Below are 27,974 nucleotides of genomic sequence, written 5' to 3' on the forward strand. Positions count from 1 at the left end.
GCACCTACTACGAGCTAGCTCTGTCCTTGGTGCTGGAGCTTCAGTAGCAGAGACAGAGGCCACTGGACCCAGTACACAGGGAGCTCGCGGTCTGACGGAGCAGGAGACAGACACAGGCCCTCCTGCCCTCCCGGAGAGTTTGCTCCGAGGCAGGAAGCAGGGTGCCCTGGGATTACCGGAGCAGACTCGCCTCTGAGTGAGAGTGACCCCTGAGGGCTTCCTGGAGGCAACAGTGTTTCTGCTGAAACCTGCAGGATGAAAGCCAAGAGTTAGAAATGGGAAGAGGGAGCAAATGCAAATAGGAAGGAAATATACCAGCACTACTCAGAAACATGCCAGGAGAAGTGTCTGTATCAGGTTAATTGTTGCAGTATTGTGCCTTGCTTCAAAACAGGGGAAGTGAACTAAATGCCCATCCGCCCATCCGTCGGGGATTTGAGTGATAAATCTACCCAGCGGAATGCTGTGTGTTCATAAAAGAAAGAACAAAGAAGTTCGCTGTGTAAAAATATGGAAAGGTTCCAAGTGATAACAGAGAAAAATTTGGAAGATGGAGCATAGCCTGTCCCGTCTGCACTTATCAGTGGGCTGTGTCTGGGAGAAATGGGAGGAGAGCGAAGAGCTGGCAACATTGTCTAACTCCCAAGACTGAAAGTGACTACACTCTCTCCTTTTGTACTTTTGGAACTTGAAACCATGTGAATGTGTTTCATACTTCACAAAGTAAAGAGAAAAGATGCAAATGGGGATAATAAAAAATAAATGAAAATAAATGATAACTTACAATGTAAGTGCTTTACAAACACAAACCCATTTGTTCCTCCTGGTGTTAAGAAGTGGGTAACGTTACTCTCCCATTTCACAGAGCAGTGAGGTCCTAAGAGTTTCAAAGTGGTGGGTCTAAGTCTCTGTATCTCACAAAGAGATGGGAGAGATGGTAGTGGGTGAGGAGCATGATTTTTAAAAGCACTTGGTGGATAATGCTGCATTTTAAGAATCAAAAATTTAAACACATCCATGGAAACAATAAGCACCAAATTTGGGATAGGGTGACCTCTGAGAAGGGAGAGGCAGTCAGGGGAGGGGAGAGATCTATGGAGTCAGGAGTACCTTATGTTTTAAAACTAGTAGTCAATATATGAACATGTACGTGTGTATATTTTTATTTGTTAAAATACACATAACATAAAATTTACCACTTTAGAGACTTCCCTGGTGGTCCAGTGGTTAGGAATCTGGGCTTCCACTGCAGGGGGTGTGGGTTTGACACCTGGTTGGAGACTAGGATCCCACATGCTTCGTGGTGCAGCAAAAAAAAAAAAAAAAGATAAAAATTTACTATTTTAGCCATTTTGAACTGTGTACAATTCAGTGATATAAGAACATTCACAAAGTTGTACAATAAACCCCAGTGTCTAGTTCCAGGACTTTTTCATCACCCTGGACAGAAACCCAGATCTATTAATCTGTCATTCCCCATTCCCTTCTCCCCTCAGCTCCTGGCAACCAATAATTGTCTTTCTGTCTCTATGGGCTTGTCTGCTGTGGATGTTTCATATCAGTTGAGTCATCCAGTGTGTAGTCCTCTATGACTGGCTTCTTTCACTTATGTTTTTCAGGTTCATCCATGTGTAGCTTATGTCAATACCTCATTCTTTTTTATTTAACTATTTTCAGCTGCACTGGGTCTTCGTTGTGGTGCACGGGCTTCCCATTGCAGTGGCTTCTCTTGTTGCAGAGCACAGACTCTGGGCATGCAGGCTTCAGTAGTTGCAGCACATGGACCCAGTAGTTGCAGTTTGTGGGCTCTAGAGCACAGGCTCAATAGTTGTGGTTCACGGTCTTAGTTGCTCCACGGTATGTGGAATCTTCTCGGACCAGGGATTGAACACATGTCCCTTGCATTGGCAGGCTGATCCATGCGCCACCAGGGAAGTCCAATGCTTCATTCTTTTTATGGCTGAGTAATATTCCATCATATGGGTTACTGTATTTTGTTTATCCATTCATTTGTTCATGAACCTTAGATAGTTTCTATCTTTGGACTGTTGTGAACAGTACTGTTACGAGCATTCGTTACGTGTAAAGTTTTTGTTTTAATGGCTGTTTTCAATTCTTTTGGGTATATACCTAAGTGTGTGTGCATTTATTTTATTATATATATTTTAAAGCCTTAAAGTATTTTTTCCTAAATAAAAGAAAGAAACGAATTCAGGAATGAGGGTGAGGGAAAGCAGTTTCAGAGGGATCAGCGTGCGGTCCGTGTGTGCAGCGGCGGCGGCCGTGGGAATCTGTGCCTTGGGGGGACACGTGGGGCCTTGGATTGGGGCATGGCAAGAGCCTCACGAGCAACGACGTCCGGCCTCCCAGTCCAGGCTGAAGGCCGGACGCATTCCAAGTGTACTGAGGAGCCATTGAAAAGGTTTTAAGCTGGAGAGTCACATGATCCGATTAGTGTTTTAGAGAAATTCCTGTGGGACCCGCGCGGAGGCCGGGCCGGATGCAGGAGAGACGGAGGGGCCGAGCAGGGAGGGGGCGGGGCCCGGGTCCAGGTGAGCGAGGAGGCCTGGGCGGGGCCGGCTGGGGCTGGGGGCGGGGTCCCCGTGTAGGGGGCGGGGCAGGCTCGGGCAGGGGGCGGGGCCCCCGGGCAGCGGGCGGGACCCGGGTCCAGGTGAGCGTTGAGGCCTGGGCGGGGCCGGCTCGGTCTGGGGGCGGGGCCCCGGGCAGAGGGCGGGGTCCTCAGGTTGGGGGCGGGGCTGGCGCTGATTGGTCCAGCGCTGCCCTTCTGGATGCCACTCCCGCCGCTGCCGCCTCTTCATTGGCTTCCCTGCTTCGCGGACCCGCCCCTCCCTCCGTCCGGTCTCCAGCACCAGGAAACCGTAATCATTTTTGCTCCTGTGCTGAACGCGGTCCCTGTCCCGGGGCTCTCACCTCTTCCTCCCTACCTTCCTCACCTACACCTCCGCTCCCCGCCCTACCTGCCTGAACCCTGGAGCCTCCCTTAACGGGCTCCAGCCTTTCTCCCTCTGCTCCATCCTCACCGCGCTCTTGGCTCGTTCACTCTCAGGTCTTTGCACGCACACTTTTCTGCCTGGAATGCCCTCCTCCTAGGTTGTCGTGTCCGACCCTGTGACCCCATGGACTGTAGCCCGCTAGGCTCTTCTGTCCATGGGATTCTCCAGGCAAGAATACTGCAGTGGGTTGCCATTTCCTTCTCCCGGGGATCTTCCCAACCCAGGGATCGAACCCGCTTCTCCTGCACTGCAGGCGTATTTTTTACACCTGGGAAGCCTCTCCTAGATTACCATCATGTTTTCCTTACTTCCCTCGTTTCTTACAGATCTCCTCAGAGACATCTGTCTCGTCCACCTTAGCTCAAATAGCCCTTTTGGGAACTCTCTGGCGCCCAGTGGTTAGGACTCCGCGCCTCCATGGCAGAGGCATCCATTCGATCCCTCATAGGGGAACTGTGATCCCACAAGCAGCGCAGCGCGGCCAAATAAATAAATAAAAATTAAAAGACCTCTCCTGTCACCATCTAGTCCTTGCTTGGCCCTAATTTCCAACATTTACGTATCACAAATATTAGGCTGTGTATCAGTTGCCCACTGATTGCCTATTTCCCCTTCCACTGGAATATAAACGCCCCGAGGGCGGGGGGTTTCTTCACCTGTTTGTTTACCTGCTTTACCCTAGTGAGCGTCGCACGTCGAGCAATATTTGTAGGTGAATAAAGAGGGCCGAGGGGCTTCCCAGGTGGCGCTAGTGGTAAAGAACCCACCTGCCAATGCAGGAGACGTTCAGGGACGCAAGTTCGATCCTGAAGATGGGGAAGGTCCCCTGGAGGAGGGCTAGCAACCCACTTCAATATTCTTGCCTGGAAAATCCTTTGACTGAGGAACCTGGCGGGCTACAGTCCAGGGGGTCGCAAAGAGTGGGACACGACTGAAGAGACTTAGGGCGCACACAAAGAGGGATGCGGGGTGAGGAGGACGCGGCTTCAGGTTTTGCAATGGGGGCTCCCTGGAAGGGAAGACTGCCGTGGGGAGGAGGGGAGATGCGGAGCGCAGGTGAGCGGGTCTGCGCGTGGGAGTCAGCGCCGCCCACAGAGGCGTAGGAGTTGCCGGCGTCTGGCTAGAAGTTGATGCTCCGGAACCGCTGAGATCGCCCCCAGGGTAAAACCCACCCCTTCAGCCTCTGAGCCTCAATTGAGCACATCGATAAAATGGGGTCTCCGTGTCATGAGTAGGGGGCCAGGTCCAGGCCACCCCCTGACACTGGGGAGCATTCGGGAAAGGGGTGAGTCCCTTTCGCTACCGTCTCGGAAGAGAAAGGATTGGAGTGCAGGTGAGGTGGGAGGGAGGTCCCTATTCATCACCCTACTGCCAGGCGAGCATCTCCATGACAACCCTGGCACATTTTTCGGCCCTCGACTCTGCAGGCAGAGCGGTCTCCAAGTGGGCGGGTCTTGTCCCTGGGGGCGGTACCTGTACCTAAGGAGGTGGGTCTTGTTTCTCCAACTCGGAGAAATATATATATTTATTTTACCCCAAATGGGTGAGCCTGCTTCCCCTTGCTGAGTAGTGGGGGTAGAGAGGAGAGGTTGAGCATTCCCAGGGGCCGATCTGCCACCTTTCCAAGTGGGCACGTGTGGATCTCCAGGCAAAACGTCTTTCTTGAATGATAAACTCCCACTTGTTTGCCCTCAAACTTATCTCCTTCCTTTAAATGTTTTTTTCTGTGTGAAATATAAGACGTATCGGTGTAAAGCGCATGATAAAAACACACAATTTAACAAAGAATTATAAAATAATCAGCAGATTAAGAAAAGGAATGTTGGCAGCCGCCCCAGAGCCCCATAGAAGGTTCCACTATGTCCCACCCCGAGCTTAACCCATCTATCCACACTGTTGTGAGTTTTACAGGGAAAAAAAAAAAGTTTTCCTCTAGGTGGCTCACACCCACAGGGTGTCCTAAGCGATATTGCAGTTCAGTTTTGCTTGCCTCCATGTGGTAGAAGGAAATAGGACTCTACCTATCTGGTTTCTTTGGCCTGGCTTCTTTGTAACTTTCACTTGTGTAACTGTGTATCTCTGTATTCATGCATTCTCTTCCTGTATAGTGTTTATAGATTTAAATGGCAGTGTTGGGTCTTTGTTGCAGCAGGAGGGATTTTCGTTGATTCCTGTGGGATCTTTCATTGTGGCACGTGGACTTAGGTGCTCAAGACATGTGGGATCTTAGTTCCCCCACCGGGGATGGAACCTCTGTCCCCTGCATTGCAAGGCAGATTCTTTTTTTTTTTTTAATTTTTTTATTAGTTGGAGGCTAATTACTTCACAACAAGGCAGATTCTTAACTGAACAATCAAGGAAGTCCCTATAGTATTTCATAGCATAATATTTGTTGTTGTTGTTTAGTCGCTAAGTCACGTCCAACCCTTTTGCAACTACGTGGACCCATGCAGTCCACCAGGCTCCTCTGTCCATGAGGATTCTCCAGGCAAGAATAATGGAGTGGGTTGCCATTTCCTTTTCCAGGGGATCTTCCCCACCCAGGGATTGAACCTGGGTCTCCTGCACTGCAGGCAGCTTCCTTGTCATCTGAGTCACCAGAGAAGCCTGCATAAATATACCATCATTTATTTATTCACTGTATTGGTGATGAATGTCTTAGTCCATTCAGGCTGGCATAACAAAATACCACAGACCGGGTGGCTTATAAACAACAGAAGTTTATTGCTCACAGTTCTGCAACCTGGAAGTCCAAGGCCAAGGTGCCAGCATGGTTGCCTTCTGCTGAGGGGGCCTCTTCCTTGTTCAATGCTGTGCCTTCTTGCTGTGTCCTCATGGTGTGGAAGGGGCTACATTCTCTCTGGAGTCCTTTCAGTTACAAAGAAGCCCTTTATGAGGCATGAATCCCATTCGTGGGGGCTCCGCCCTCATGACTTAAAAAAGCACCGTCCAAAGGCCCCACCTCCAAATACCATCATATTCATTGGGTACTAAGATTTCAACATATGAATTTGGGGGGACATGCTTAGATCATAGCAATGGGTATTTCAGTGGTTCTGAGTTCAGGGTTTCTCTAGGGTTCATGCCTATCAATAGCACAGCCTTATTAAAGCGTGCCATTGAGGGCAGGAGGAGAAGGGGGCAAGAGGATGAGACGGTTGGATGGCATCACTGACTCAATGGACATGAGTCTGAGCAAACTCTGGGAGATGGTGGAGGACAGGGAAGCCTGGCATGCTGCAGTTCATGGGGTCAGACATGACTTAGCAACTGAACACCACCACCTCCCAAGCATCTCAAATTTAAGAAGCTCAAGATGGCGCTCCTGACCCCTCCAGCCTCACCTAAATTTGCTTTCTCTCCGTTTTCGGCCCCACCATGAAGGCAGCCTCCGCCCTGATTCCTCCCTTTCCGTTAAACACACGCACACACACAACACGCCCTCCCACATCGCACCTCCAGGATTCACCTTGGGCCCCCCCAGCTCTGTCCACCGCTCAGCTCCAAGCCCGCACGTCTCTCTCCTGGTGGACTGCAGTAGCCTGCTCTGCATTCTCTCAGCCCCCTTCTCCACCCAGCGGCCGGCCAGAGGGACCCTTGGAAAGTTGCAGCAGCCTCCACGCGCCCTTCACCCTTACAGTCGTGCTTGTCAGCGTCCACGGAGCACAGTCAGATGTCTGTGTCAGCCCAGGGTCTGCGTGCCCTGACTCCTGCTCACCACTCCACCTCCTCTCACCAGCCCCTCCCCTCCTGGGCTGGCCCAGCTGTCCACTTGGCCGGCCCTTCCTCACCCTTCTGGTCTCAGATCAGGTGTCGCCTCTGCAGAGAAGCACCCCCCCCCGCCCCCTCTCCCCCCACCAGACCACTCCACCTAAGGTGATACAGTCCAGCCACTTGTTTTCTCAGGGAGTAATTTTGTTCGCTGCTGGATCCCCAGGGGGAATTACAGTGCCTGGCACTCAGTACAGGAATAAAATCTAGTGTGTAGAAGACAGTGTGGAAAGTCTGCTCACTCTCAGATGGGCGGATCCTAATCTAGCGGAAGGATGCTAAGGGACAAACTTGGTTGCCTGGGACACAGAAGCTAAGGGGCGGGGCCTTTACGTGTTTAGGGGGCGTGTCCTGTGGGATTGAGGGTTTCTAAAGGGTGTGTCTGGTCCCAGGGGGCATATCCATCCGTTGGGGGTGAATTTTGTCTTTCAGAGGCAGGGTTCCACTCGGATGAGATCTAAACCATCCCTGACATTAAAAGGGTCATACACTGGGACTTCCCTGGCGGTCCACTGGTTAAGCCTCCACGCGCCCAGCGTAGGGGACACGGGTTCGATCCCTGATCGGGAAACTAAGATTCCCACATGCCACGAGGTGGCAGGCAGTCTTTGTGAGGGAGTGGAGGACTCGAAATGTCTCCGGCGAAAGGAAAGCTGTCTTTATTTGTCTGTCTTCCTGCTCTAATTCAGGGAAGGAGAAGCCCCCACGTCCCTAAAAGCCAAGGATCAGGACCTGAGACGGGAGCGGCTGAAAGGACGGCGTTTATTGGGGTCCAGGAGAAGCTGGGGAGTGGGGCGAGGGGGCGAGGTCGAGGCTCACAGGGGACAACCCCCCCAGCCAAAGCCCCCTTCCCCTTGGTGCTGGGAAGAACACAGACAAACTGACAGATATGGAAAGACTGACAGGTGCTACAGCAGAGCGAGAGGGATGCCCCGGCGAACCCCACGCCCCACTCTTGAGCTCGCAGAGCGGGAGATGACGTGGACCGGCCCCCACGCTGGAGGGCGCGGAGGAATGTCTGTGGTATTTGCTCCGAGGAGGTGGGGTGCAGGCCGCAACCGGCACCGCCCATTCCAGTGGACAGGGGGTGGAGTCTACGTGGATCCGGATCAGTCCATCCTACGGGGGGGAGGGGGGTCGGATTCTGAACCAGCCTATTCTATGTTTTGAGGGGCGGGGAAGATCATCAGGGTCCATCCATTCCGCAGTAGGGGAGCGAGACCGGGCAACTACCCTGGTCCTCTTTCCACATACGGTCTAAGTGACAGGGGAGGAGGCAGATTCCGGCTATATCTGTTATCCGGGGGCACCAGTGACGACTCCTGGTGGATAGCATTGGGCGGGGAGGGAAATCCAGGGAAATGGTTCCCCCATTCTCCAGATCTAGATGGTTGGAATAATGGCTCTTAGGAAGAGGGGCAGTCTTTCCTTGGGTGGGGAAGGGCATGCCCATCTTTAATTATTAGGGCCCTCAAGAGGAGGAGGACTTGTGGAGACCCCTTTGTCATCCCCAGCTCCCCACAGCTTAGAGGTCGATTGATATGGGGGTGCTCAGCACGTGTTCCAGGGGCCTCGAGGTTAGGAGTCTCTCCATAGATCCGGGACCCCGAGGTTAGTCTTGCCGCCCACCAGCTCAGGGGCCTGTGCAGGTGCTAGGTGGTCCCCTGTCCTCCAGCCAGGGTCCCCTCTTCCCAGGGCCCGTGCCTGGCTCTGGAGGGCCAGTGGGGGGCTCCTCCCTCGTGGTCCCTAGGTCCCCGGGGCCCGGGCCCTGAGTCCAGCGCCCCGGGGAGGGGAGGTCGGACGGCGGGGCGCACGGCCCGGCCGTGTCAGTCCATGCCCCGGTGCAGCTTCAGGTGTCTGGAGAGGTTGCTGAGCGTGATGAAGCCCTTGCCGCAGACGTGGCAGGGGAAGGGCCGCTCGGCGCCGTGCAGCAGCCGGTGGCGCTTGAGGTAGCACTCGTGGCGGAAGAACTTGCCGCACTCCAGGCACGGGAACGGCTTCTCGCCCGTGTGCACCAGCACGTGCCGCTCCAGGTCGCGCGGCGAGCGGAACAGCTTCTCGCACTCGGAGCAACCGAAGATCTTCTTGCCGCGGCCCGAGGCAGACGCGGGCTCCCCGGACGGGGACTCCCCCTCGCGGGCGGGCGCGGCCGCCGCCTCCGCGCCGCCCGCGCCCGCGCCCTCGCCGTGGCTGGCGCGCCGGTGCTCCTCCAGGGCCGCCAGCGCCGCGTACAGCGCCCCGCAGTGGCCGCAGCCGTAGGCCGCGGGGCCCGAGTGCGCCTCCAGGTGGCTGGCCAGCGCCGCCGCCGACGCGAAGAAGGTCCCGCAGTCGCACTGGTACAGCGTGTCTTCCGACGGCTCCGCGGGCGCCTCGCCGCCGCCCTCCGGGAGCAGCACCCCCAGCTCGGGCACGCCGCCCCCGGCGCGGCCCAGGAGCAACCCGCCGTCCCAGGCTGGCTGAACCTCGCCGCCCTCGCCGGCGGCCCCGGGGGCCCAGGCCTGCGCCGGGGGCGCGCCGGGGCCCTGCAGGTCGTGGGTCAGCTTGTGCCGCTCCAGCAGCGCGGGCGCGTTGAAGTCGCGCTCGCAGCGCGGGCACTTGAAGGGCTTCACGTCGGTGTGCGCCGCCCAGTGGGCCGCCAGCTCACGGCCCTGGTCGAAGCGCCGCGCGCACGCGCCGCAAGCGAACGGGGGCAAGGAGGCCGCCGCTGCGGCCGCCGCGGCCTCGGCCAGCCCCCAGCCCCCCGCGCCGGCGCCTGCCCCCTCTGGACCCTCGCCGCCGGCGCCGCTACCGCCCGCCCCCGCGCCCCCGCACACAGAGCAGGGCCCCACGTTGCAGCAGACCGAGCAGGGCGCGCTCAGAGCGGGCAGGCCTGCGCCGGGCTGCAGCGGGGACGGGAGCGCCCCACGATGCTGGCGCTTGAGGTGGCGGCCCAGGCTGGAGCGCGAGGAGAAGCGGAGCTCGCAGACGAGGCAGCAGTAGGGCTTCTCACCAGTGTGGACGACCTGCGAGGGCAGGAGGGAGAGCCCGGCGTCAGGGCGGAGCGTCTGGTCCAGGGAACAGAGTCTTGGCCTCCCGGGGGGGACGCAGGGGAAGCCTCCGGCCAGGTCCACGGGGCCAGGATCCAGCTGCGACCCTCTCATTCTCTGCGTCCGGCCATTGTCCGCATTCTTTTGGTCCCTCCAGCCTCAGAACTGGCTGTTCCCTTTGCCTGTTATGCTATTCCCACGGCGAATTCCTGCTTTTCCTTCAGGTCTCAGCTGGAGCATCACCTTGCCCTGCCCTTCCTACCCTGTCTGGTAGCCCAGAGCTCTTCCCCCTTTCCTCCTCCATAGCAGGTGCTATGCTGTTTTAGTTTTTTAGTGCTGTTGCTGTTTTAACTTCCTTCCCCAAATCTCTGCCTTTCTAGATCACCCTCGCCTGTGAATTTGCTGATTGTCTACCTGGCGATGGACCACTTTCAATGGAATGTAAGTTCTCCAAAGGCATGGACGTTATTGGTTTCATCCTGGTAGCCCCAGGGTTGGGAACTGGGAAATCACTTGATAGATAATTGCTGAGTAAAGGAATTAAGGACATATATGGTAAATCTATCTTAGAAAACGGTACGGGAAGATGAACACAAAGTTGCTGGCATATGAGCAGAAGCACGGGCGAGGGGAGGGGCAAATTTACTGTGAATGTTTTAGTTCCTGGTTTCACTGGTCAGGATGCTTCGATGGGGAGGGAGGGAGGGGGAGAGAAATATTCTCAGGGGCCAGCTGTCTGCTGTCGCCCACAGTGGGTCTCCGGGGCTCCGAGGGCACAGCACAGCCAGGCCAGCCTAGGGCCGGCCTGCAGGACTCACCTGGTGGTGTAGCAGGCCGGTGGAGTCTCGGAACCCCTTGGGGCAGGCGGAGCAGCGGTAGGGCCGCTCGCCGGTGTGCGAGCGCAGGTGGTTGGCCAGGTTGAAGCTGTGCTTGAAGCCCTTGCCGCAGCGCGGACACGCGTGGGGTTTGAGCGCAGTGTGCCGAGCGAAGTGGCGCCGCAGATCCGAGCGGTAGCGAAAGCTCTTGCCACACTCACTGCAGTGAAACGGCACGCGGGGGGCAGCAGCGGGCGGAGCTGGGGCCGGGGCCGGGGCCCGGGCGGGGAGCGGGGGCGCTGGCAGCGGCGCGTCATCCATGGCGGCGCGGTGCGAGGGCAGTGGCGGGTGGGGGCTCTCTCTGGAGCAGGGAGACATGGAGCGGGGTGAGGGAGTCACCTCCCCATCAGCCTCCCCAATTAGGCTCCTTGGACTCAGAGACCTGCCACTTGTCCCTGGAAATCCAGCGAACTACCTCCCAAGCCACGCCCATCTGTCAAAGGCTACGCCCACTGCGCTTAAAACCCCTCCCACTCTCCTGGGATTCCCCACCTTCCACCACTCATCTACCTATCTTCCCAATCACTTCTAAGCTGGACTCCCGCCCTGCTCCAAGCCCCACCCACTGTGGTTAAGCCCCGCCCACTCGCGCTCAGGCCCCACCTACTCCTTCCAAAGTCTCCTTGCTCCTGAAGCCTGTTGTATTTCTGAAAGCCACCCCCTCTCTTCTTTGAAGATGAAAGTCATCTTCGGAGGAAGGCTGACATTGCTAACCAATGAGAGAACAAAGATTTTGGGTTAAGGGCATATGAATCAACCTTCCAGGGTGACCATGACTATCCTCGAGAAAACCAACCGATTCTATTTCCATCCGCAAAATAGGATACTAGGAGGACCTACCTCAGGAGGTGGTGAGGACTAAGCATAATTGTGGCCACACCGCCAAGTGCTTACTGACCGCACAGCAAAGACTCAACAGCTAAGCTGTTTTGATTCACTGCTGTCTGCTAAATTCCTCCGAGCTTCCTCTTGAAGTCTCCATCTCTTCTCCAAGATCCACCTACTAAATCCCGCTCACTTTTTCCTTAAGCGCAGGCTTTATGTAAACCCCTTTCTTTCCAAGGCCCCATCACTCTCACTCTCTTGCCACCTCAGCCGTTCCTCTCTGACGCCCTCCCCATCTTCTCTAAATCATTTCACCTGCAGTTATAAAGACTTGCTATTTCCCCTAAAGACGCCCCCAAATTACACGCTTAAACCCCACCCCCCTCCACTATGCCCATCACTTTCTGAAAGCTTCATCCCTAGACAAACTCCACCCATTCTCCTAGCTCCTCCCACCTCCACACTGAACCCTTTTCCCCACTCAGCCCCAGTGGAGGACCCTTCAACCTAGGGCCCGCCTACCAGTCTCCCAGAGCCACGCCCCTTCGTCAAACCTCGCCCCTTGCCCAAGTTCCTCCCACTTCCACCCAGTCCCGCCCATTCCCAAGCCACGCCCACTCAGCCTCCTCGCAGCCATCGCTCCGCCCCGGCGCCGCTAGGCCCCGCCTCCTCCCCACCCAGTCGCCCGCGGGGCTGGCCCCCCTCCCCAGTCCGCTCGGGGACCGAGGCCCGGAGAGCCGGCCTTTTGTGCCCCTCCCCCCTGTCCCTGAGAGGTGCGGGCCCGGGAGCCCGGGGCGGGGGCAGGTCTGGCTGGCCCCGCGGCCCGGCGAGTCCACCTTGCTCGCTCGGAGCGGGGTTTCTGGAGCCCTGAGGCGGCCCCGGGAGGCCGGGAAAGTCAGTCGGCTTTCCTCTTTAATTACTTACACCTCCCTCTGGGCGCCGACATTTTGGGCAGCGGGGGTAGCGTCACTTCCACCCGGGGGGCCCCTCGACTTCCGCCTCGGCTCCCTTCTCCCCCTCACTCCCCCTTCCTCCCGCCTTCTTGGCTTCCCTCCTCCCCGCCGCCCTCCCTTCTCCCTCTTTCCCGTCCCTTTCCCAGCTGCTGGAGGGTAGAGAAGCCGGGGCGGCGCCATCTTGGGTGAGGGCAGGCATGGGGAAGGGGCGGGGCTTAAGGCGACCCTCGGCGCCATACAGACTAAGGGCAACAAGCTACGAGCGCTCGGCTTCATCCCGGCGTAGTCGACGCTGGTGGGTGTTAACAAAGATGAGGGCAGATTTGAGTCCCTCGTCGCAACCTCAGGCTTCTCCTGGGTAGGACGTCGAGTTGCATCAGGAAAACACAGACATTGAAGTTCGCCGCCTGCGACAGACACAGGAGGAAAGAGCGGGCTCCATCTTGTGCTTTAGTTTTCCAGTGGGTTTTGAAGCCCATCGGGCGCCATGTTAACTACGGGAACCCGCCGCCATTTTCGCGCTTCTCCTCCTTTTGGTATCTCTTTGATTGGGTCACCCGGTTGGGTCCTTTGGGGGAGGACGATATTTCTGTTTATGTAGGATGTGTTGGTGCGGTAATTTTTTCCCGCTCGGGGCCAGCGAGAGCGATGGGTGTGCAGGAGCGGCCTGCCGACGGGGACGTGACCGGCCCTTAGGACCCAGCGCGTGCCCTTTGTTCCCCGCGGGCCGGGTCGGGCCGGGCGGGGGGGTGGGGGAGGGGCGTCATCTCCGAGGGGCGGGGCCGCGCGCGCGCCGCCGGGAGGCAGGGCCCCCCTCTCCCCCGCCCCTCCGGCGCGCCGGCCTCGCGCCCCCGCGCGCGCACACTCGCGAGTCCAGGCGGCATGCAAATGAGGTACCCGAGAGGCGGGGGGCCCGGGCGGGGGGACGGGAGCGGGCGAGGGGAGGCCCGGGGCCGTGCGCGCCTGGAGCGCGCCCCCCACCTGCTCCGGCTCGCGCGACCGCCGAGGCGCGCGCGCCGACCTCGCGCCCCGCCGAGCCGGCCCGCCTGGCCGCGCGCGCGCGCAGACCCCCTTCCTGGCTCGGCCTAGCCGTCCGCGGCTCGGCGCCGCTCATTGGCCGCCGCCCCCGCAGGGCCCGCCCCGCGCGGTCGGGGCCGCCGGCCGAGCGCGCGCCTGCGCCCGGGGTGGAGGAGGGCGAGGGTCTGGGCCTTGTTCAGAGACCCGGGTTCAGGCCTAGGCACTCCCAACAGAGGGAGCCGTGTGGTTACGGAAAAGTGGCTGCCCTTCGGTGTGTCTCAGTCTGGGTGCCTGCTTTAATGGGGTGCACCTGTGTGTTTCTCGCCTTTAACTTTAGTACACTCTAGTCCCCTGGTCCCAGGCCCTGGTGGTGTTGCTGATGGTAGATTGTTTGGTGCTTATTACAACCGGCAACCCTGCTATGTCCATTTTACAGAGGTGGGAACTCGTTCGGAGAGAGAAAGCCACTTGCTAGTTAACAGCAGAGCTGGATTCAAACGTAGGGCTAAGGGACCTCATGAGGTCCCTTGGGCCTACAACTTACCACTCCCTGAGACACTGGGGTCCTTGAGATCAAGTCCTGACCCGGCCGCTTACCAGCAGAGGGAGCTGGCAACTTGTGCCTTCGTTTCCCAAGTTTGCAAAAAGGAGGTGATATACCCTTATTCAGAGGGTTGGTGTAAAGCTTAGTTACAAGCCATGATAATAAGAGCTAATATTTCCTAAGGACCTCTGTGTGTGAAAGTGTTAGTCGCTCTGTCCTGTCCGACTCTTGGCGATGCCAGGGACTGCAGCCCACCAGGCTCCTGGGTCCTTGGGATTCTACAGGCAAGAATACTGGAGAGGGCAGACATTCCTTTCTCCAGGGGATCTTCCTTACCCAGGGATGGACCCCAGGTCCTCTGCGTTGCAGGCTGATTCTTTACAGTCTAAGTCACCAGGGAAGCCCCTTGTTTACTGAGCACTTTATGTATATCATCCTCATGGCACGTCTGTGCGAGTAGGTAGAAATACCATGTTTTGCAAAGGCTTAGCTGGGGCCTGAAGAGGTGAGCGCCTTGCCCAAGGCCACCAAACAGAGAGTGAGTGACAGGTTCAGGAATCTGAGCTCCTGAGCTCTGATCAAACCTCTGGCTCCAGAGCCCAGGCTCATAACAGCTCTGACATACATCCTCATTCCCAGCTCAGGAGCACACGTCACCCGGGACAAGTCCCTTTCTTTTTTCTTCCAGTCCTGCCCCCCCCCCCCCTCCGTCTCTTTCTCTGGCCTTCTCACCTTGTCAGGAAGAGAGAGAAAACATTTCTGAGACCTTGCTGGCTCTTCTCTCTGTTCTGAGGCTCAAACACTGGCCTACACTCTCAGTTGGACTCTGTCACCCCAGGAAGAGTTTATTTTTGCTCCTTGACCCTGAATGTCTAGGAGGAGTTAGGGACGTCTGGGAGATGCCTGTGGGGCTCAGGTGTTTAGCGACTGGCACAGAATTATCCTGCTGTTTTACCCACTAGTTTGGCTTTAATTGCGTGTCCAAGCGGATGTCGGCCATGCCCTGGTCGATGGACTGGAACCCAGGAAGTTGTCTGGGGGACTAGGGCTATTCCAGACCACCCTGCATTGACGGCTGCCCCTCTCTCCTCTTAGCCCGGCTCCAGTGCCCAGACCCAAGCCCCCCACTGCTCAATGGACACCCCCAGCCCAGACCCGTGGCCTTCGCCTTTGCCTGAGGAAGAAGAGAAACCTCTGACCTTATCTCCTCCTGTTCCCCGGGGCCGCCGAGGCCGAAGTCTTGGGGGGGCCACCTCCTCCAACCGGACGCTCAAGGCCTCCCTCTCGCGCAAGCGGGGCCGCCCAGCCAAGTCAGAGCAGGAGCCCCCCTTGACACAGGGGGTGAGCGCCCCGGTGGGCAGCGGCGATGGCAGTGACCTCCTGCTGATCGATGATCAGGGTGTGCCCTACACGGTCTCCGAAGGGTCAGTGGCTGGCGGGCCCGAGAGCTCTGGCCCCGGCCCTAAGAAGGCGCCGCACTTCTGCCCGGTGTGCCTTCGGGCCTTTCCCTACCTCTCTGACCTGGAGCGTCACAGCATCTCACACTCAGAGCTGAAGCCGCACGAGTGCAAGGATTGCGGCAAGACCTTCAAGCGGTCCAGCCACCTGCGGCGGCACTGCAACATCCATGCGGGCCTGCGGCCCTTCCGCTGCCCGCTCTGCCCCCGCCGCTTCCGAGAGGCGGGTGAGCTGGCCCACCACCACCGCGTCCACTCCGGCGAGCGCCCCTACCAGTGCACGGTGTGCCGGCTGCGCTTCATGGAGACCAACACGCTCCGGCGCCACGCCAAACGCAAGCACCCCGAGGCCATGGGGGCACCTATGTGTCCTCCGGACCCAGAGCCTGAAGCGCCGTGGGACGACGACGGTATCCCGGCCACGGCAGGGGCCGACGACGACGAGGAGGAAGAGCTGGAGGGGAAAGAGCTGGCCTGACCCACACCCCCGGCCACCGCTCCCCCGGCCAGGCTTAGAGCTGGGCGTGCCCCGGGTGCGGTGCCTGGGCAGCGAGGCCGGGACACCTTGTCTGGTGGTCTTCCCGTTCTGGGAGTGGGCTGAGGGTGCAGACCTCAGCTTCTGGGTCCTGCTGCCTTCTACCACCCTCCGGCGGACTGACAGGCCTGTGGAGGCAGGGGCTGTGGAAATAAATCTCTGCCTACTGCCCATTGGTGTGTGTTCCCTCACGGTCCCAGGGCTGGGCCCCCTTCTCCCTTCCCGTGTCCTTCCGCCGCTGCCCCACCCCCATGCCTTGCGCATTAGCTTGGCGTTAAAGACTGGGTTGAGAGAAGCCTCTGCCGCCACTCCCATCTCCAGCGGACCCCAAAGCACTCCCCCCTAAATGTCCACTCAAGTAAAACATAGGACCTTTCGTGCAAACGTGACCCCGGGTCCCTGTCCCCTGCGTCATTCTAACCAGATTCCTGGAAATCCTATAGCCACCACTTTGGCCCATCTCTTTGTTCTGGCGCTGTTTGCAGAGAAACAACAAAATTAAGGGTTGCGTGCTGGACTGACCACTTTGGTAGGCTTAAGTAGATAAGGAGTGACCTGAACCGGCAGAGCTCAGGACGCTGCGCAGTTAGGTGAAGGTTGTGGGCGGGGCCTAGGATAAGGGGGCTGAGGACGGGGAGGGGCTTAAACGAGTGGGCGGGTTGGTGGGCAGAAATTGAGAGAGTTAAGAGGGAATGGATAGGGGGCTTATCTGACGGGAGGGGCTTCAAGGGGAAACTGCAGGAGAGCAAGGTGTTGGGACAGGTAGGATTTGAACTGTGAGGATGCTGAGCGGTGGATATAACTGCTCTGCAGGCCAAGGGGAGAGAAGGGGGTCCTTAAGAGAGGAGTACCGAAGGAGAGTCCCAGAGGAAAGCAGAGCTTAGGAGGAAGGGCTGGAGAGACTCGGGCTTAGCTGCTTGAGGTGGGGCTGTTAGAGGCGAGGCTTAGAGCGAGTATACGTGAGGGGCCGTGTGAAATGTCGTGAAGCTGTGTGGTTCGAAACTTCAGCCTGCGTCAGAATCACCTGAAGCATTTTAAAACGCAGGTCCCTAGGCCTACCCCCAGGGTCTGTGATTCAGGGAATCTAGGGTAAGGGGCCTGGGGATTTACAGTTCTAATTTCCTGTGGCGCCGCCGCTGCAGGTATTCAAGTCACACTTTCAGACCCCCTGACTTCAGGAAATGTTTTGGAAGTGGGAAACAATTGAGCGTGAAAGCGGTGAGAAAGGCGGGGGCTTAAATACTGCGAGCGGAAAGGGCGTGGCTCACGCGCAGGGGCGTGGCTCGGCCCCAGAAGCTCCGAGAGGCCGGGGTTACGAGGGAGAGGTGGGCTTCCAGAGAGTCCGGGCCTTTGAGACGGGGAAGTACGGGGTAGACTTCTAGGGGGGGTCGAGGAGGGTGGGTTCTGAGGCGGTGGGCGGGGACTATGATAATTAAGCTCCGAAAGTGGCGCCGTCGTGGATGGGGCGGGACTTATGTGTTATTTTGCATAAGAGGCGTGGCTTAACGAGGGCCCGGGGCGTGTGGGCGGTGCCCTAGGAAGGGGCGGGAGCACAGGACGCAGGCGCACTGCGCTCCGCTCGCCCACCGGAAGCGGAGCCGGCTTCCCCGGTCCCCGCGGCCCCAGATCCCGCGCGCAGGCGCATTTCCCCTTCCCTGTCTCTGCCGCCGCCTCCCCCTTCCGCTCCTCCACGCCGGCGCCTCGGAGACGGGCGCGATTTCCGCTTCCGGACGGGCGGGCAGGCGGGCGGCGCGGGGCTGCCGGGGAGGGGGAGGGGGCGGCACTTCCGGTCGGGCCCTCGGGTCTCCCCGGAGCGGCGGCGCCTCCTCCGCCTCCTCAGCCTCCTCCCGGCGGAGACCCCGGCGCCGGTGAGTGACGGGGCGCGTGGCCCGGGGGCCCGGGGGCAGCGTGGGCGGGGGGTCCCGCCCTGGCCCGCCTTGGTTCCCAGAGCGTTCCTATCAGTGCTTCTCGCGCCCGGCCCTCGCTGGGGGGCCCCCTCCATGACTTCTCCCCCAGAAGACTACTCCAGATAGCGCCCCATTACCGCCCCCCGTGCAGGACAGCTACCAGAACGCGCTCACTCGTGGCGATCCCTCAGCTGCTGCCAGGGCCCCCCACTAAGGCTTTCTCATAGGTTCCCTTTCTACATAGTCCCCCCGTTTTTGCTTCCTGCAGGACAGCCCCCCAAATGCCATCGGCATTGCCCGTCCCCGTGCGGAGCAGCTGTCCGTGAACCCTCCCTTTGGTATTCTTGTAGGTTGCTTCGCAAGAGTGTGATATTAGTATTTTATAGCAGATCCCTATTTTCTCTGTCCACGCACAACAGCCCCAAAGCTCTTAACCACCCCCTCCCCAACGCCCCCTTCGTTACTGTAAAAATACTTTGCATTCTGATCAGCGGCCCAAAATACCTTTTTTCCTTTTCTGCGCCCCCCCCCCCCCCGTAATAATCCCCCTTGAGAATATTGCTTTCGATGACCGACACCCTCACTCCCCCCTTCCATAGACAGCTCCCCCTAGAGTTGTCCTGACACACTCGCATCCTCCCCCCTTCAGATAGGAATAGCTGTCAGTTTAGCCCCAGGCTCCCCTGAAACACCGCCACCCCGCCCTCCTCGGGGTCAGCGCCTGTCTGGGGTCCTCCCAGGGAACGGCGCCCCACGTGAGGCTTTCCCCTCAAAGCTCTTCCCCTGGCCCTGACAGCTCGCATCCTCACCTGCAGCTTCTCCCCACGCCCCTCCTCCTGGACTCCCCAAGGAAGACCCAGCTTCACTGGGCAACGGCCGCCTCTTCCCCTGGACATTCATTCATTCACTCTTCACTGAACGAACATGCGCTTGCTGTTCCAGGTCCAGGTGTACCGCGTGAAGGGGAGAGAGCCATACAGTTTTTGTTTTGTCGGTCTTTACAGTCTGGTTGAGGCAGATCAAAAGCAAGTAAACAAGATCGGTGCTGTTTTTCTGGATTTTTCTGAGAGGCTTATGAGCTACTTCAGAGGTGAAACCTGAATTAGCACAGGCAGCCTCACCATGGAAAGGTCTGGGTGAATTGTTCCAGGCAGGGGCCCTGAGGTTGCTGTGAGTGTGCTGGTGGGAGGGGCAGCAGGGGAGGTAGTGAGGTTGGAGCAGAGGAGTGGAAGGGAGGATGAGCAGGGAAACGGTGTGATCTCACAGGGCCCTAGAGGTGAGGGCGTTGTGACCAGTCTCCTGGCCTTGGTCAGCTCCGCGGAGCCCAGAGCATTCTTCATTTGTTCCTTCTTTCCCTTTGTTCAGCAACTGTTTAATGAACACCTGCTACACACTGGGGATGCAGCAAACAAAACAGACAAAAACCCCTGTCCTCGTGGAGTGCATATGCCACCTCTGGGGCAGACAATTAAAAAGCAAAATATAGATGTTTGTGTGAAGGAAATACAGCAGTGTCAGAGGAGGCGGCAGGAAGGCCTCTTTCAAGAGATCCGTCCCCCCAGCACCAAAAAGTTAAACCTGTGTGTAGACTCCTCTTCTGGACAGCTGCAGTCCCCCCAGGGTAAGGGGGTGGGGGGGGGCTCCTTAATGCTCCCCTCCCCCGGGAGTGAAATGGTTAAGGGCATGAACCCTGGCTCACTAGCTATCATATCTCTGAGCAGACCACTCCCTATTCCCCAAGCCTCTTTCATTCACTCATTTAACATGTTTGTTGAGGCAGGCCCTGTTCTAAGTGCTGACCAGTGACCAAATCAGATACAAAATCTTGCCTGCTTGGAGCCCACCTCCTGGAGGGGCAGTCCAGCAACAAATAGAACATACCTCGGTGGTACTGACTGGAGGGCATGGCAGCCCACTCCAGTATTCTTGCCTGGAGAATCCCCATGGAGCCCTGCGGACTGCAGTCCATAGGGTCACAAAAGCACACACGCATGCACTGACTGGAAAGGAGAGAGGCGAAGGAGGCTGGGGTGAGCAGGAATGTTGCTCTGGGTGACAGGTCACAGTGGTCTTGGAGCACCTTGCTGAGAAGACAGCGTCTGAGCAAAGACGTGAAGGAGATGAGGGGGTGAGAGAGCTGTGTCTATGGGAGTCCCAGCCTTCCAGGCAGAAGCAGCAGCCCATGCAAAGGCCCTGGGGCAGCGATGGAGCCAGCATGAGGCCAGAGCTGCGAGGAGGCAGCTGGAGCTGTGGAGGTCTTCTCTGACCTCTTTTGAGATGTCACTGCAGGTTTTGAGCAGAGGAGCAACAGTGACATGGTTTGGTCTTAGTCTTCCTGTCTACTAAGTAAGAACAATAATAAAGCTTATCTTTTTCCTTTTTTTTTTTTTGTATTTATTTGGCTCAGTCGGGTCTTAGTTGTGGCATGCGGGCTCAGTAGTTGCGGCGTGTGTGATCTTTATTTCCCGACCAGGGATTGAACCCACTTCCCCTGCATGGCAAGGCAGATTGTTAACCACTGGATCACCAGGGAAGTCCCAGTAGTGCTTCTCTTGTGAGTCTGTTGTGAGTTTGATTGAAAGAAGGCACATAAAACAGTGCAGTGCTGGTTAGCATTGAGTAAATGCCAGTGGCTAGTCCTGGGGTCGTGTGGCAGCAAAGTGAATGGGCAGAGTGTATTGCCAGTACAAAGTGGAGTGAAGGCTTTTTTTAATTTTGGAGAGAAATATTGAAAAGACAGCATGGAAATTCCATGGTGGTCTAGTGGTTAGGACCCCATGCTTTCACTGCAGGGGGACCAGGTTCCATCCCTGGTCAGGGAACGAAGATCTTGCAAGCCATGAGGTGTTACCACAAAAAAAGAAAAAGATAAAGACAGCATGTTGTGAGGATAACAGCATGTCCTCTTGAACCTCACCGCTGGCCTTCGACTCCTGGCCCTGCCACTTGGTGGTGGTATGACTTTAGGAGATTAATTGACCCCTCGGGCCCTCAATCTCTTCCTCTGTAAAATGGGGTTAATAATCTGAAACATCTTCTAGGGTTATTGGGGAAGACTCAATGAGTCAACACATACGAAGGATTTAAAAGGGTACTTGCCATGTAGGAAGCACTCACCCAGGGCTCCCCGTTACTATGTGTCATTGCTGTTGTCACTACAGAGGAGAATCTCATCACAAGGCAGCTTTACTGCACCAGCAGGGCCCACAGGTCTGGGCATCAGGGGCCTGGGATCCAATACTTGCTTTCCCATCCTTGGGGAAGTGACCCCTCCCACTTCTCCATTTCCTTCCTTGTGCAGTGGATCCAGTTATGTACAGGACATTTAGGAGGCATCAGGGTGATGGTCCACGTGAAACCCGTCAGACAGCAAACACGAGTCCTTAGGACTGTGACTGCGGTTTCTGTGGGATGCCTGCCCCTTGGGAGGGGCTCCCCCCCTCAGGTCACTCTGCATGAAATCCACCACACATCTCCCCTTAGAAAGACAGCAGTTTAAGACTCGGGTCCCTGGAGACAGGAAATGTGGCTCCTTTCCCAGTGGAAATAGTTGTGAGCCCAGTCAGTTTTGTCCTTTAGCCCCACCGCCTGCATCTCTCAGCCGCAGTCCTTCGGCATCTCACCTGCCCTGGAGGCCCTCTTCACGACATCATTCCCACCAGAACTCATCGTCCTGGGCACACCTCGACAATATCAGCTCCATCTCTGCTAAATGCCCGCCCCCGTAAGTTCTGGTCAGCACAGTCGAATCCCTTTATTTATTGAACGAATTTATATCAGCAGACACCAATAGCTATAAGTTTGCCTCTGGGCCCAGCTTTAGCTGCATCTCCTAACTTGTGTTACTTTTCCATTTTTGTCCATCTGATTTCCCGCTGGTGATGTGGGAGGGTGCTGTTTAATTCCATTTCAGCAAATAATTTACCAAGTAACCAGGCTGTGCCAGGCGCTGTGCTAGGTGCTGGGCGCCCAGTGGTAAGCCACACAGGCCAAGTCTTTGCTCTTTTAGGCTAGGAGGCCCGACAGTAAAGAGACAGCAAGAGGAAATATGTGCAGTATGTTGGCAGCAGTGGCTTTGGTGAAAAAAGTGCGGCAGGATGAGGGGGTGCGTGAGTGGTGGGGTGAGGGACGCACGTCCCCTCTCCTGGAGGTGACGTCGACCTGAAGCAGAGACCTCGAGGGGGTTAGGGCTGGGGGCGTGAGGGCTGGGGACGAGGGTCCAGGCAGGAGGGAGCAGCCGCACCACCTCACCACTCCCATGTGTTCAGGAAGGTAACCCCCCTCCCACCCGGCCCCGTGTAGAAACACCCCTCATAACCCAGAGAGCATCCCCAAAGTAAGGCTCCTGTCCCCCCAGTCCTGTCCACCCTCGCCTTCCTCCTCCTCGGGGAACCACCTTGTGTGTGCACGTCACGGCGGGGATTCCGAGGGTGCTGGCCTTGGGGAGCGACCCGCAGCCTTAACTGTACGCTTGGGGTGGGGTGGGCCTTCATCCCGGGGCCCCGCCCCCACCGGCGCTCCCTACCCTCGCCCCCCCTCCCCGCCCCCTGCCCTAGCCAGCCCACTCCAGCACTGCCTCCTGGATTCGGCTTTGCCCACAGACTTCCACTAGCACCCGGCCACGCCTTTGGTCCTTCCGGAGATCAGATTAACCAGCCGAGTGTGAAGGGCATGGGCTGCTGAATCGCATCCAGGGACACCCGGAGCTGGAGGCTAAAAATACTGACCTCCGGGCAGGGGTCGGGGAGGCACTCACCTTTCACCTGTCTGGGGACAGACGCAGCCAGATGGGCAGATGGCGCGGAAGGGCCCACTGACCCCTGGGGTGGGCTGGCCGCAGGGCCCGGGCCCCAGCGGAGGGGGGACGATGGCTAAGAGGCACGCCTGACCTAGCGGGCCCTTCTCCCCGTGGCGCTCCACCTGCTCAGTGGAGGCGTTTCCCGGGGCCCCTGGTGGGTGTCAGGCTGAGATCAATTGCAGGGGACACTAGGTTGGGGCAGACACTGGCCAGCTGCAGTCTGGAAGGAGAGGTCCTGGAAAGGAGGTGCTTAGAGAATGACTGCTGGGGGGGTGGGGGGCGGGAATCGCCCTCAGGGGCGAGGGCGGGAACCCTGCTCCCGGACCACCTGCCACCAGGCTCCTCCCAGGCGCGTGATGCCCATGAAGGTATAGGTAGCTCCAGGGACTGGGCGAGCCCTGCCAGCCAGCGTGTTCCCTTCCACCCTGCGCCAGCCCCCTTAAGTCCCCCTCCTGGGGGTCAGCGCCCCCTTTACAAGCATAGGTCAGGACGGGGATGTTTCCTACTGTAGCTTGTTTTTCCTCCCAGGCCGGCAGCGTCTCCTTCCTACATGGTGGTGGAGGAACGCCCCTGCCCACACGGCCCTCCTCCCAGCGCCCCCTCCCCCGCTTGTCCTGACTTTGTGTTCCTACTACCAGCAGTGAGGGTGAGGATGAGAATCCCCTCCAGAGGGCCCCGAGTGTCCACCCGACCCACCGTAGCTTGTCGGGTCCTCCCAGCAGCCCTGGGAGACGGGGACATGATTTGTCACCTCCACGTGTAGATGGGGAGGTTCAGGAACTTGTCCAGGGTCACACAGAGGCTGGCGGGGCATTGTGGCTCCACAGGCCACCCTCTTAACCACTCTGATAGAAACTTCTTTTGGCAAAGGCAGAACCTGAGGGGTTTGGGAGCACAGGGCTGGGGCTAGTGCCTGTATGGTGGTGGCTACAGAGCAGAGGGCCTGGGGGACCCAGGCTGGAGGCCTGGGAGTGTTTGCACAGGGGCCCGAGACCAGAGTCTGAGAACAAGGCGTTCCGGCGGTGTTGGGGATGGATGGAGATGTGTGGGAACCGCGGGAAGAAGGGAGAGGGGGAATCTCTGGAAGAGGAGGCAGATGAGGGCCAGAGAGGACAGCGGCAGGAGGCGGTAGGCCGAGTGGGAGAGGTCAGCGTGCCAGCGGAGCCCGGGGTAAGACCGCTCGGTGCAAGAGGACAGAGAGACAGACGGGCGAGGGCGGACAGTGGGGGGTCCCCGGCAGGTGCGTGTGGTTCTTCCAGCGCCCTCAGCTGGGGGACCCCGCGCGGCCCTGCCTCCTGAGCCCCGCTCTCCTCTCTGCAGGGTCCCCCGTCTCCCCGCTGCCCAGGATGGAGGCCAACCCAGCGGGCAGCGGCGCCGGGGGCGGCGGGAGCGGCGGCCTGGGGGGCGAGGACGGGGTCCACTTCCAAAGCTACCCCTTCGATTTCCTGGAGTTCCTCAACCACCAGCGCTTCGAGCCCATGGAGCTATACGGCGAGCACGCCAAGGCAGTAGCCGCGCTGCCCTGCGCTCCCGGGCCCCCGCCGCAGCCGCCCCCGCAGCCGCCCCCGCCGCAGTACGACTACCCGCCCCAGGCCAGCTTCAAGCCCAAGGCCGAGGCCCCCTCCTCGTCCTCCTCGTCGTCCTCGTCCTCCTCGTCCTCGTCGTCGTCCTCCCAGGCCAAGAAGCCTGACCCGCCGCTGCCGCCCGCCTTCGGGGCGCCGCCGCCCCCGATCTTCGACGCGGCCTTCCCGGCCCCGCAGTGGGGCATCGTGGACCTCTCGGGCCACCAGCACCTGTTCGGGAACCTGAAGCGTGGGGGGCCGGCCGCTGGGCCGGGGACGGCGCCGGGGCTGGCCGCGCCCCCGGGGACCCCCGGGCCACTCCCCGCCGCCTCGCAGGCGCCGCCGGGCCCGGCGGCGGCGGGGTCAGCGGCCTGCGACGCGGCCAAGGACGACAAAGGCTACTTCCGGCGGCTCAAGTACCTGATGGAGCGGCGCTTCCCGTGCGGCGTGTGCCAGAAGTCCTTCAAGCAGTCCTCGCACCTGGTGCAGCACATGCTGGTGCACTCGGGCGAGCGGCCCTACGAGTGCGGTGTCTGCGGCCGCACCTACAACCACGTGTCCAGCCTCATCCGCCACCGCCGCTGCCACAAGGACGTGCCGCCGGCCGCGGCTGCCCCGGCACCGCCGCCGCTCCCTCCGCTGGGCCTGCCCGCGCCCGCCGCGCCCTCCTCGGCGCCCCCGGGGCCCCCGGCCGTGCCCGCCGACGGCAGCGCGGCCCCCGCGGGCGCGGGCGCTGGCGTGGGGGTGGCCCCTCCGGCGGGGGCGGCGGCGGCCGCGGCGGCGGGGGGCGGCGACGGCCCGTTCGCCTGCACGCTGTGCTGGAAGGTGTTCAAAAAGCCCAGCCACCTGCACCAGCACCAGATCATCCACACGGGCGAGAAGCCCTTCTCGTGCTCCGTGTGCAGCAAGAGCTTCAACCGCCGCGAGAGCCTCAAGCGCCACGTGAAGACGCACTCGGCCGACCTGCTGCGCCTGCCGTGCGGCGTGTGCGGCAAGGCCTTCCGCGACGCCGCCTACCTGCTCAAGCACCAGGCGGCGCACGCGGGCGCGCCCGGGCCGCGGCCCGCCTACCCCTGCGAGCTGTGCGGCAAGTCCTACTCGGCGCCGCAGAGCCTGCTGCGCCACAAGGCGGCGCACGGCCCGCCCGCCGCCCCTGACGCGCCCAAGGACACGGCGGCCCCCGGCGTGCCGCCCGCGCCCGCCTTCCCGCCGGGGCCCTATCTGCTGCCCCCGGACCCGCCCGCCTCCGACGGCGAGAAGGCGGCGGCGGCGGCGGCCGCGGCGGTGGTGTATGGCGCCGTGCCCGTCCCGCTGCTGGGCGCCCACCCGCTGCTGCTCGGCGGGGCCGGCCCAGGAGGGGCCGGGGGCTCGGGCGCCGGCGCGCCCGGCAAGACGTTCTGCTGCGGCATTTGCGGGCGCGGCTTCGGGCGCCGCGAGACCCTGAAGCGGCATGAGCGCATCCACACGGGCGAGAAGCCGCACCAGTGCCCCGTGTGCGGGAAGCGCTTCCGCGAGTCCTTCCATCTGAGCAAGCACCACGTGGTGCACACCCGCGAGCGGCCCTACAAGTGCGAGCTCTGCGGCAAGGTCTTCGGTTACCCGCAGAGCCTCACGCGCCACCGACAGGTGCACCGGCTCCAGCTGCCCTGCGCCCTGGCCGGGGCCGCCGGCCTCCCCGCCGCCCAGGGCGCGGCGGGGGCGGCCGGCCCGAGCGGCTCGGCCGCGTCCGGGGCCGCCGCGGACGGGCTGAGCTACGCCTGCTCGGACTGCGGCGAGCACTTCCCGGATCTCTTCCACGTCATGAGCCACAAGGAGGCGCACATGGCCGAGAAGCCCTACGGCTGCGATGCCTGTGGCAAGACCTTCGGCTTCATCGAGAACCTCATGTGGCACAAGCTGGTGCACCAGGCGGCCCCCGAGCGCCTGCTGCCGCCCGCGTCCGGCGGCGCCCAGCCTCCGGAGGGCTCTGGCGGCACCGACGCAGCCACCGTGCTGGACAACGGGCTGGCCGGGGAGGTGGGGGCGGCCGTGGCGGCACTGGCCGGGGTGTCCGGGGGCGAGGACGCGGGCGGGTCCGCGGCGGCCGGGGGCGGCGGGGGCGCCAGCGCGGGCCCCGAGCGCTTCAGCTGTGCTACCTGCGGCCAGAGCTTCAAGCACTTCCTGGGCCTGGTGACCCACAAGTACGTGCACCTGGTGCGCCGGACGCTGGGCTGCGGCCTGTGCGGCCAGAGCTTCGCGGGCGCCTACGACCTGCTGCTGCACCGGCGCAGCCACCGGCAGAAGCGGGGCTTCCGCTGCCCGGTGTGCGGCAAGCGCTTCTGGGAGGCGGCCCTGCTCATGCGCCACCAGCGCTGCCACACGGAGCAGCGGCCCTACCGCTGCGGCGTGTGCGGCCGCGGCTTCCTGCGCTCCTGGTACCTGCGGCAGCACCGCGTGGTGCACACGGGCGAGCGCGCCTTCAAGTGCGGCGTGTGCGCCAAGCGCTTCGCGCAGTCGTCCAGCCTGGCGGAGCACCGGCGGCTGCACGCCGTGGCGCGGCCCCTGCGCTGCGGCGCCTGCGGCAAGACCTTCCGCTACCGCTCCAACCTGCTGGAGCACCAGCGGCTGCACCTGGGCGAGCGCGCCTACCGCTGTGAGCACTGCGGCAAGGGCTTCTTCTACCTGAGCTCCGTGCTGCGCCACCAGCGCGCGCACGAGCCGCCGCGGCCCGAGCTCCGCTGTCCTGCCTGCCTCAAGGCCTTCAAGGATCCCGGCTACTTCCGGAAGCACCTGGCGGCCCACCAGGGCGGCCGGCCTTTCCGCTGCTCCTCCTGCGGCGAGGGATTCGCCAACACCTACGGCCTCAAGAAACACCGCCTGGCGCACAAGGCCGAGGGCCTTGCAGGGCCGGGCGCAGGGCCCGGCCCGTTGCCCGGGAAGGACGCCTGACCGGGGGGTGTGCCTCCCCTCCGCCACTCCCATCAGACGTCCCTTCCCGGACTCGCCCCTCGGGGGCGCGGACCTCCTCTTGCCGGCCGTCCCATCCATCCTTCCGAACTATAGACAGACTAGCCTCCTCCCCCAAGGCCCATGTCGTGCAGACCCTAGCCTGCCTCTCTCCACCTGGATCTCCCCGGCCCTCTCCTCCTATCGGACACTGAACTCGACCCTCCGTCCACCCCTGATGTGTACCCCTCTCCAGCCCCCCTGCCCCAGCAGCCTTCAGCCCCCCGGTGAGCTGGGTGGAGCCGGGTCTGGACTGACACTCCCCACTTCCCCGGCAAGCTGGCCGGACAGCGGAGCGCGAGCGGTTCGGGAGGGCACAGGGTGGGGGCCTGGGTGCTCTTGGTTTGTGGGGGTGGGGGGCGGGGGGCAGACGCGGCTTGTACAGAGCGGAGAATAATAAATCTTATCAACAGGGCCGCTGGAGTCCCTTCTTTCGTCCCAAGGGTGGGGAGGGGGGTCGAGCGCTGACAAACAGAAGGTTGAGAATTTTGGCTTCCTGGGATGGCAATTTCCCCACCCCTTCTGCCTCGCCCTGCCTCTCTCTGCTTTTCCTCTTTCAGCCTGTAGTCACCGAGGCTTCACCATGTCCAGGCTCTGGTCTCCCAGTGGAGCGAACGCAGAACAAGATAGGTAAGGCACTGCTCTGGGGAACCGACCATGTACCTGGACTCCTTCCCCTTCAGGATACTTTCGTGGTTGGTTTGT

General features: G+C 60.1%; 3 protein-coding genes and 1 long non-coding RNA gene across 12 annotated transcripts; 2 read left to right on the forward strand and 2 right to left on the reverse strand.

Annotated features, from left to right (window-relative positions):
• Positions 1–5,716: 5,716 nt before the first annotated feature.
• LOC122421736 lies at positions 5,717–6,738 on the reverse strand. Its single transcript, XR_006263573.1, has 2 exons — positions 6,484–6,738; positions 5,717–5,882 (listed from the first exon to the last, which is right to left on the reverse strand). It is a non-coding gene; the product is annotated as an uncharacterized LOC122421736 (long non-coding RNA).
• Positions 6,739–7,528: 790 nt separating this feature from the next.
• On the reverse strand, positions 7,529–12,471 carry FIZ1 (FLT3 interacting zinc finger 1). 5 transcript variants are annotated; one of them, XM_043435225.1, is made up of 4 exons: positions 12,436–12,471; positions 11,290–11,395; positions 10,630–10,987; positions 7,529–9,787 (listed from the first exon to the last, which is right to left on the reverse strand). In XM_043435225.1, exons 3-4 carry the CDS (start codon positions 10,945–10,947, stop codon positions 8,612–8,614), a joined length of 1,494 nt encoding a protein of 497 aa, XP_043291160.1. In that variant the 5' UTR covers positions 10,948–10,987; positions 11,290–11,395; positions 12,436–12,471; the 3' UTR covers positions 7,529–8,611. The 5 variants fall into 5 exon arrangements, with proteins under 5 accessions (XP_043291160.1, XP_043291157.1, XP_043291161.1 ...); XM_043435222.1 differs by lacking the exon at positions 12,436–12,471 and adding an exon at positions 11,527–12,271 and having other exon boundaries at positions 11,294–11,395; XM_043435226.1 differs by lacking the exon at positions 12,436–12,471 and adding an exon at positions 11,527–11,544.
• A 50-nt stretch (positions 12,472–12,521) lies between these two features.
• Positions 12,522–16,188, forward strand: ZNF524 (zinc finger protein 524). 4 transcript variants are annotated; one of them, XM_043435229.1, is made up of 2 exons: positions 12,522–12,649; positions 15,121–16,188. In XM_043435229.1, exon 2 carries the CDS (start codon positions 15,160–15,162, stop codon positions 15,958–15,960), a length of 801 nt encoding a protein of 266 aa, XP_043291164.1. In that variant the 5' UTR covers positions 12,522–12,649; positions 15,121–15,159; the 3' UTR covers positions 15,961–16,188. The 4 variants fall into 4 exon arrangements, with proteins under 4 accessions (XP_043291164.1, XP_043291165.1, XP_043291163.1 ...); XM_043435230.1 differs by lacking the exon at positions 12,522–12,649 and adding an exon at positions 12,736–12,759; XM_043435228.1 differs by lacking the exon at positions 12,522–12,649 and adding an exon at positions 12,766–12,925.
• A 612-nt stretch (positions 16,189–16,800) lies between these two features.
• Positions 16,801–27,684, forward strand: ZNF865 (zinc finger protein 865). Of its 2 annotated transcripts, none has more exons than XM_043435220.1 (2): positions 16,801–17,885; positions 24,043–27,684. In XM_043435220.1, exon 2 carries the CDS (start codon positions 24,069–24,071, stop codon positions 27,210–27,212), a length of 3,144 nt encoding a protein of 1,047 aa, XP_043291155.1. In that variant the 5' UTR covers positions 16,801–17,885; positions 24,043–24,068; the 3' UTR covers positions 27,213–27,684. The 2 variants fall into 2 exon arrangements, with proteins under 2 accessions (XP_043291155.1, XP_043291156.1); XM_043435221.1 differs by lacking the exon at positions 16,801–17,885 and adding an exon at positions 17,894–21,648.
• Positions 27,685–27,974: the final 290 nt, after the last annotated feature.

Source organism: Cervus canadensis, chromosome 18, assembly GCF_019320065.1.
Source record: "Cervus canadensis isolate Bull #8, Minnesota chromosome 18, ASM1932006v1, whole genome shotgun sequence".
NCBI classification, from domain to species: domain Eukaryota; kingdom Metazoa; phylum Chordata; class Mammalia; order Artiodactyla; family Cervidae; genus Cervus; species Cervus canadensis.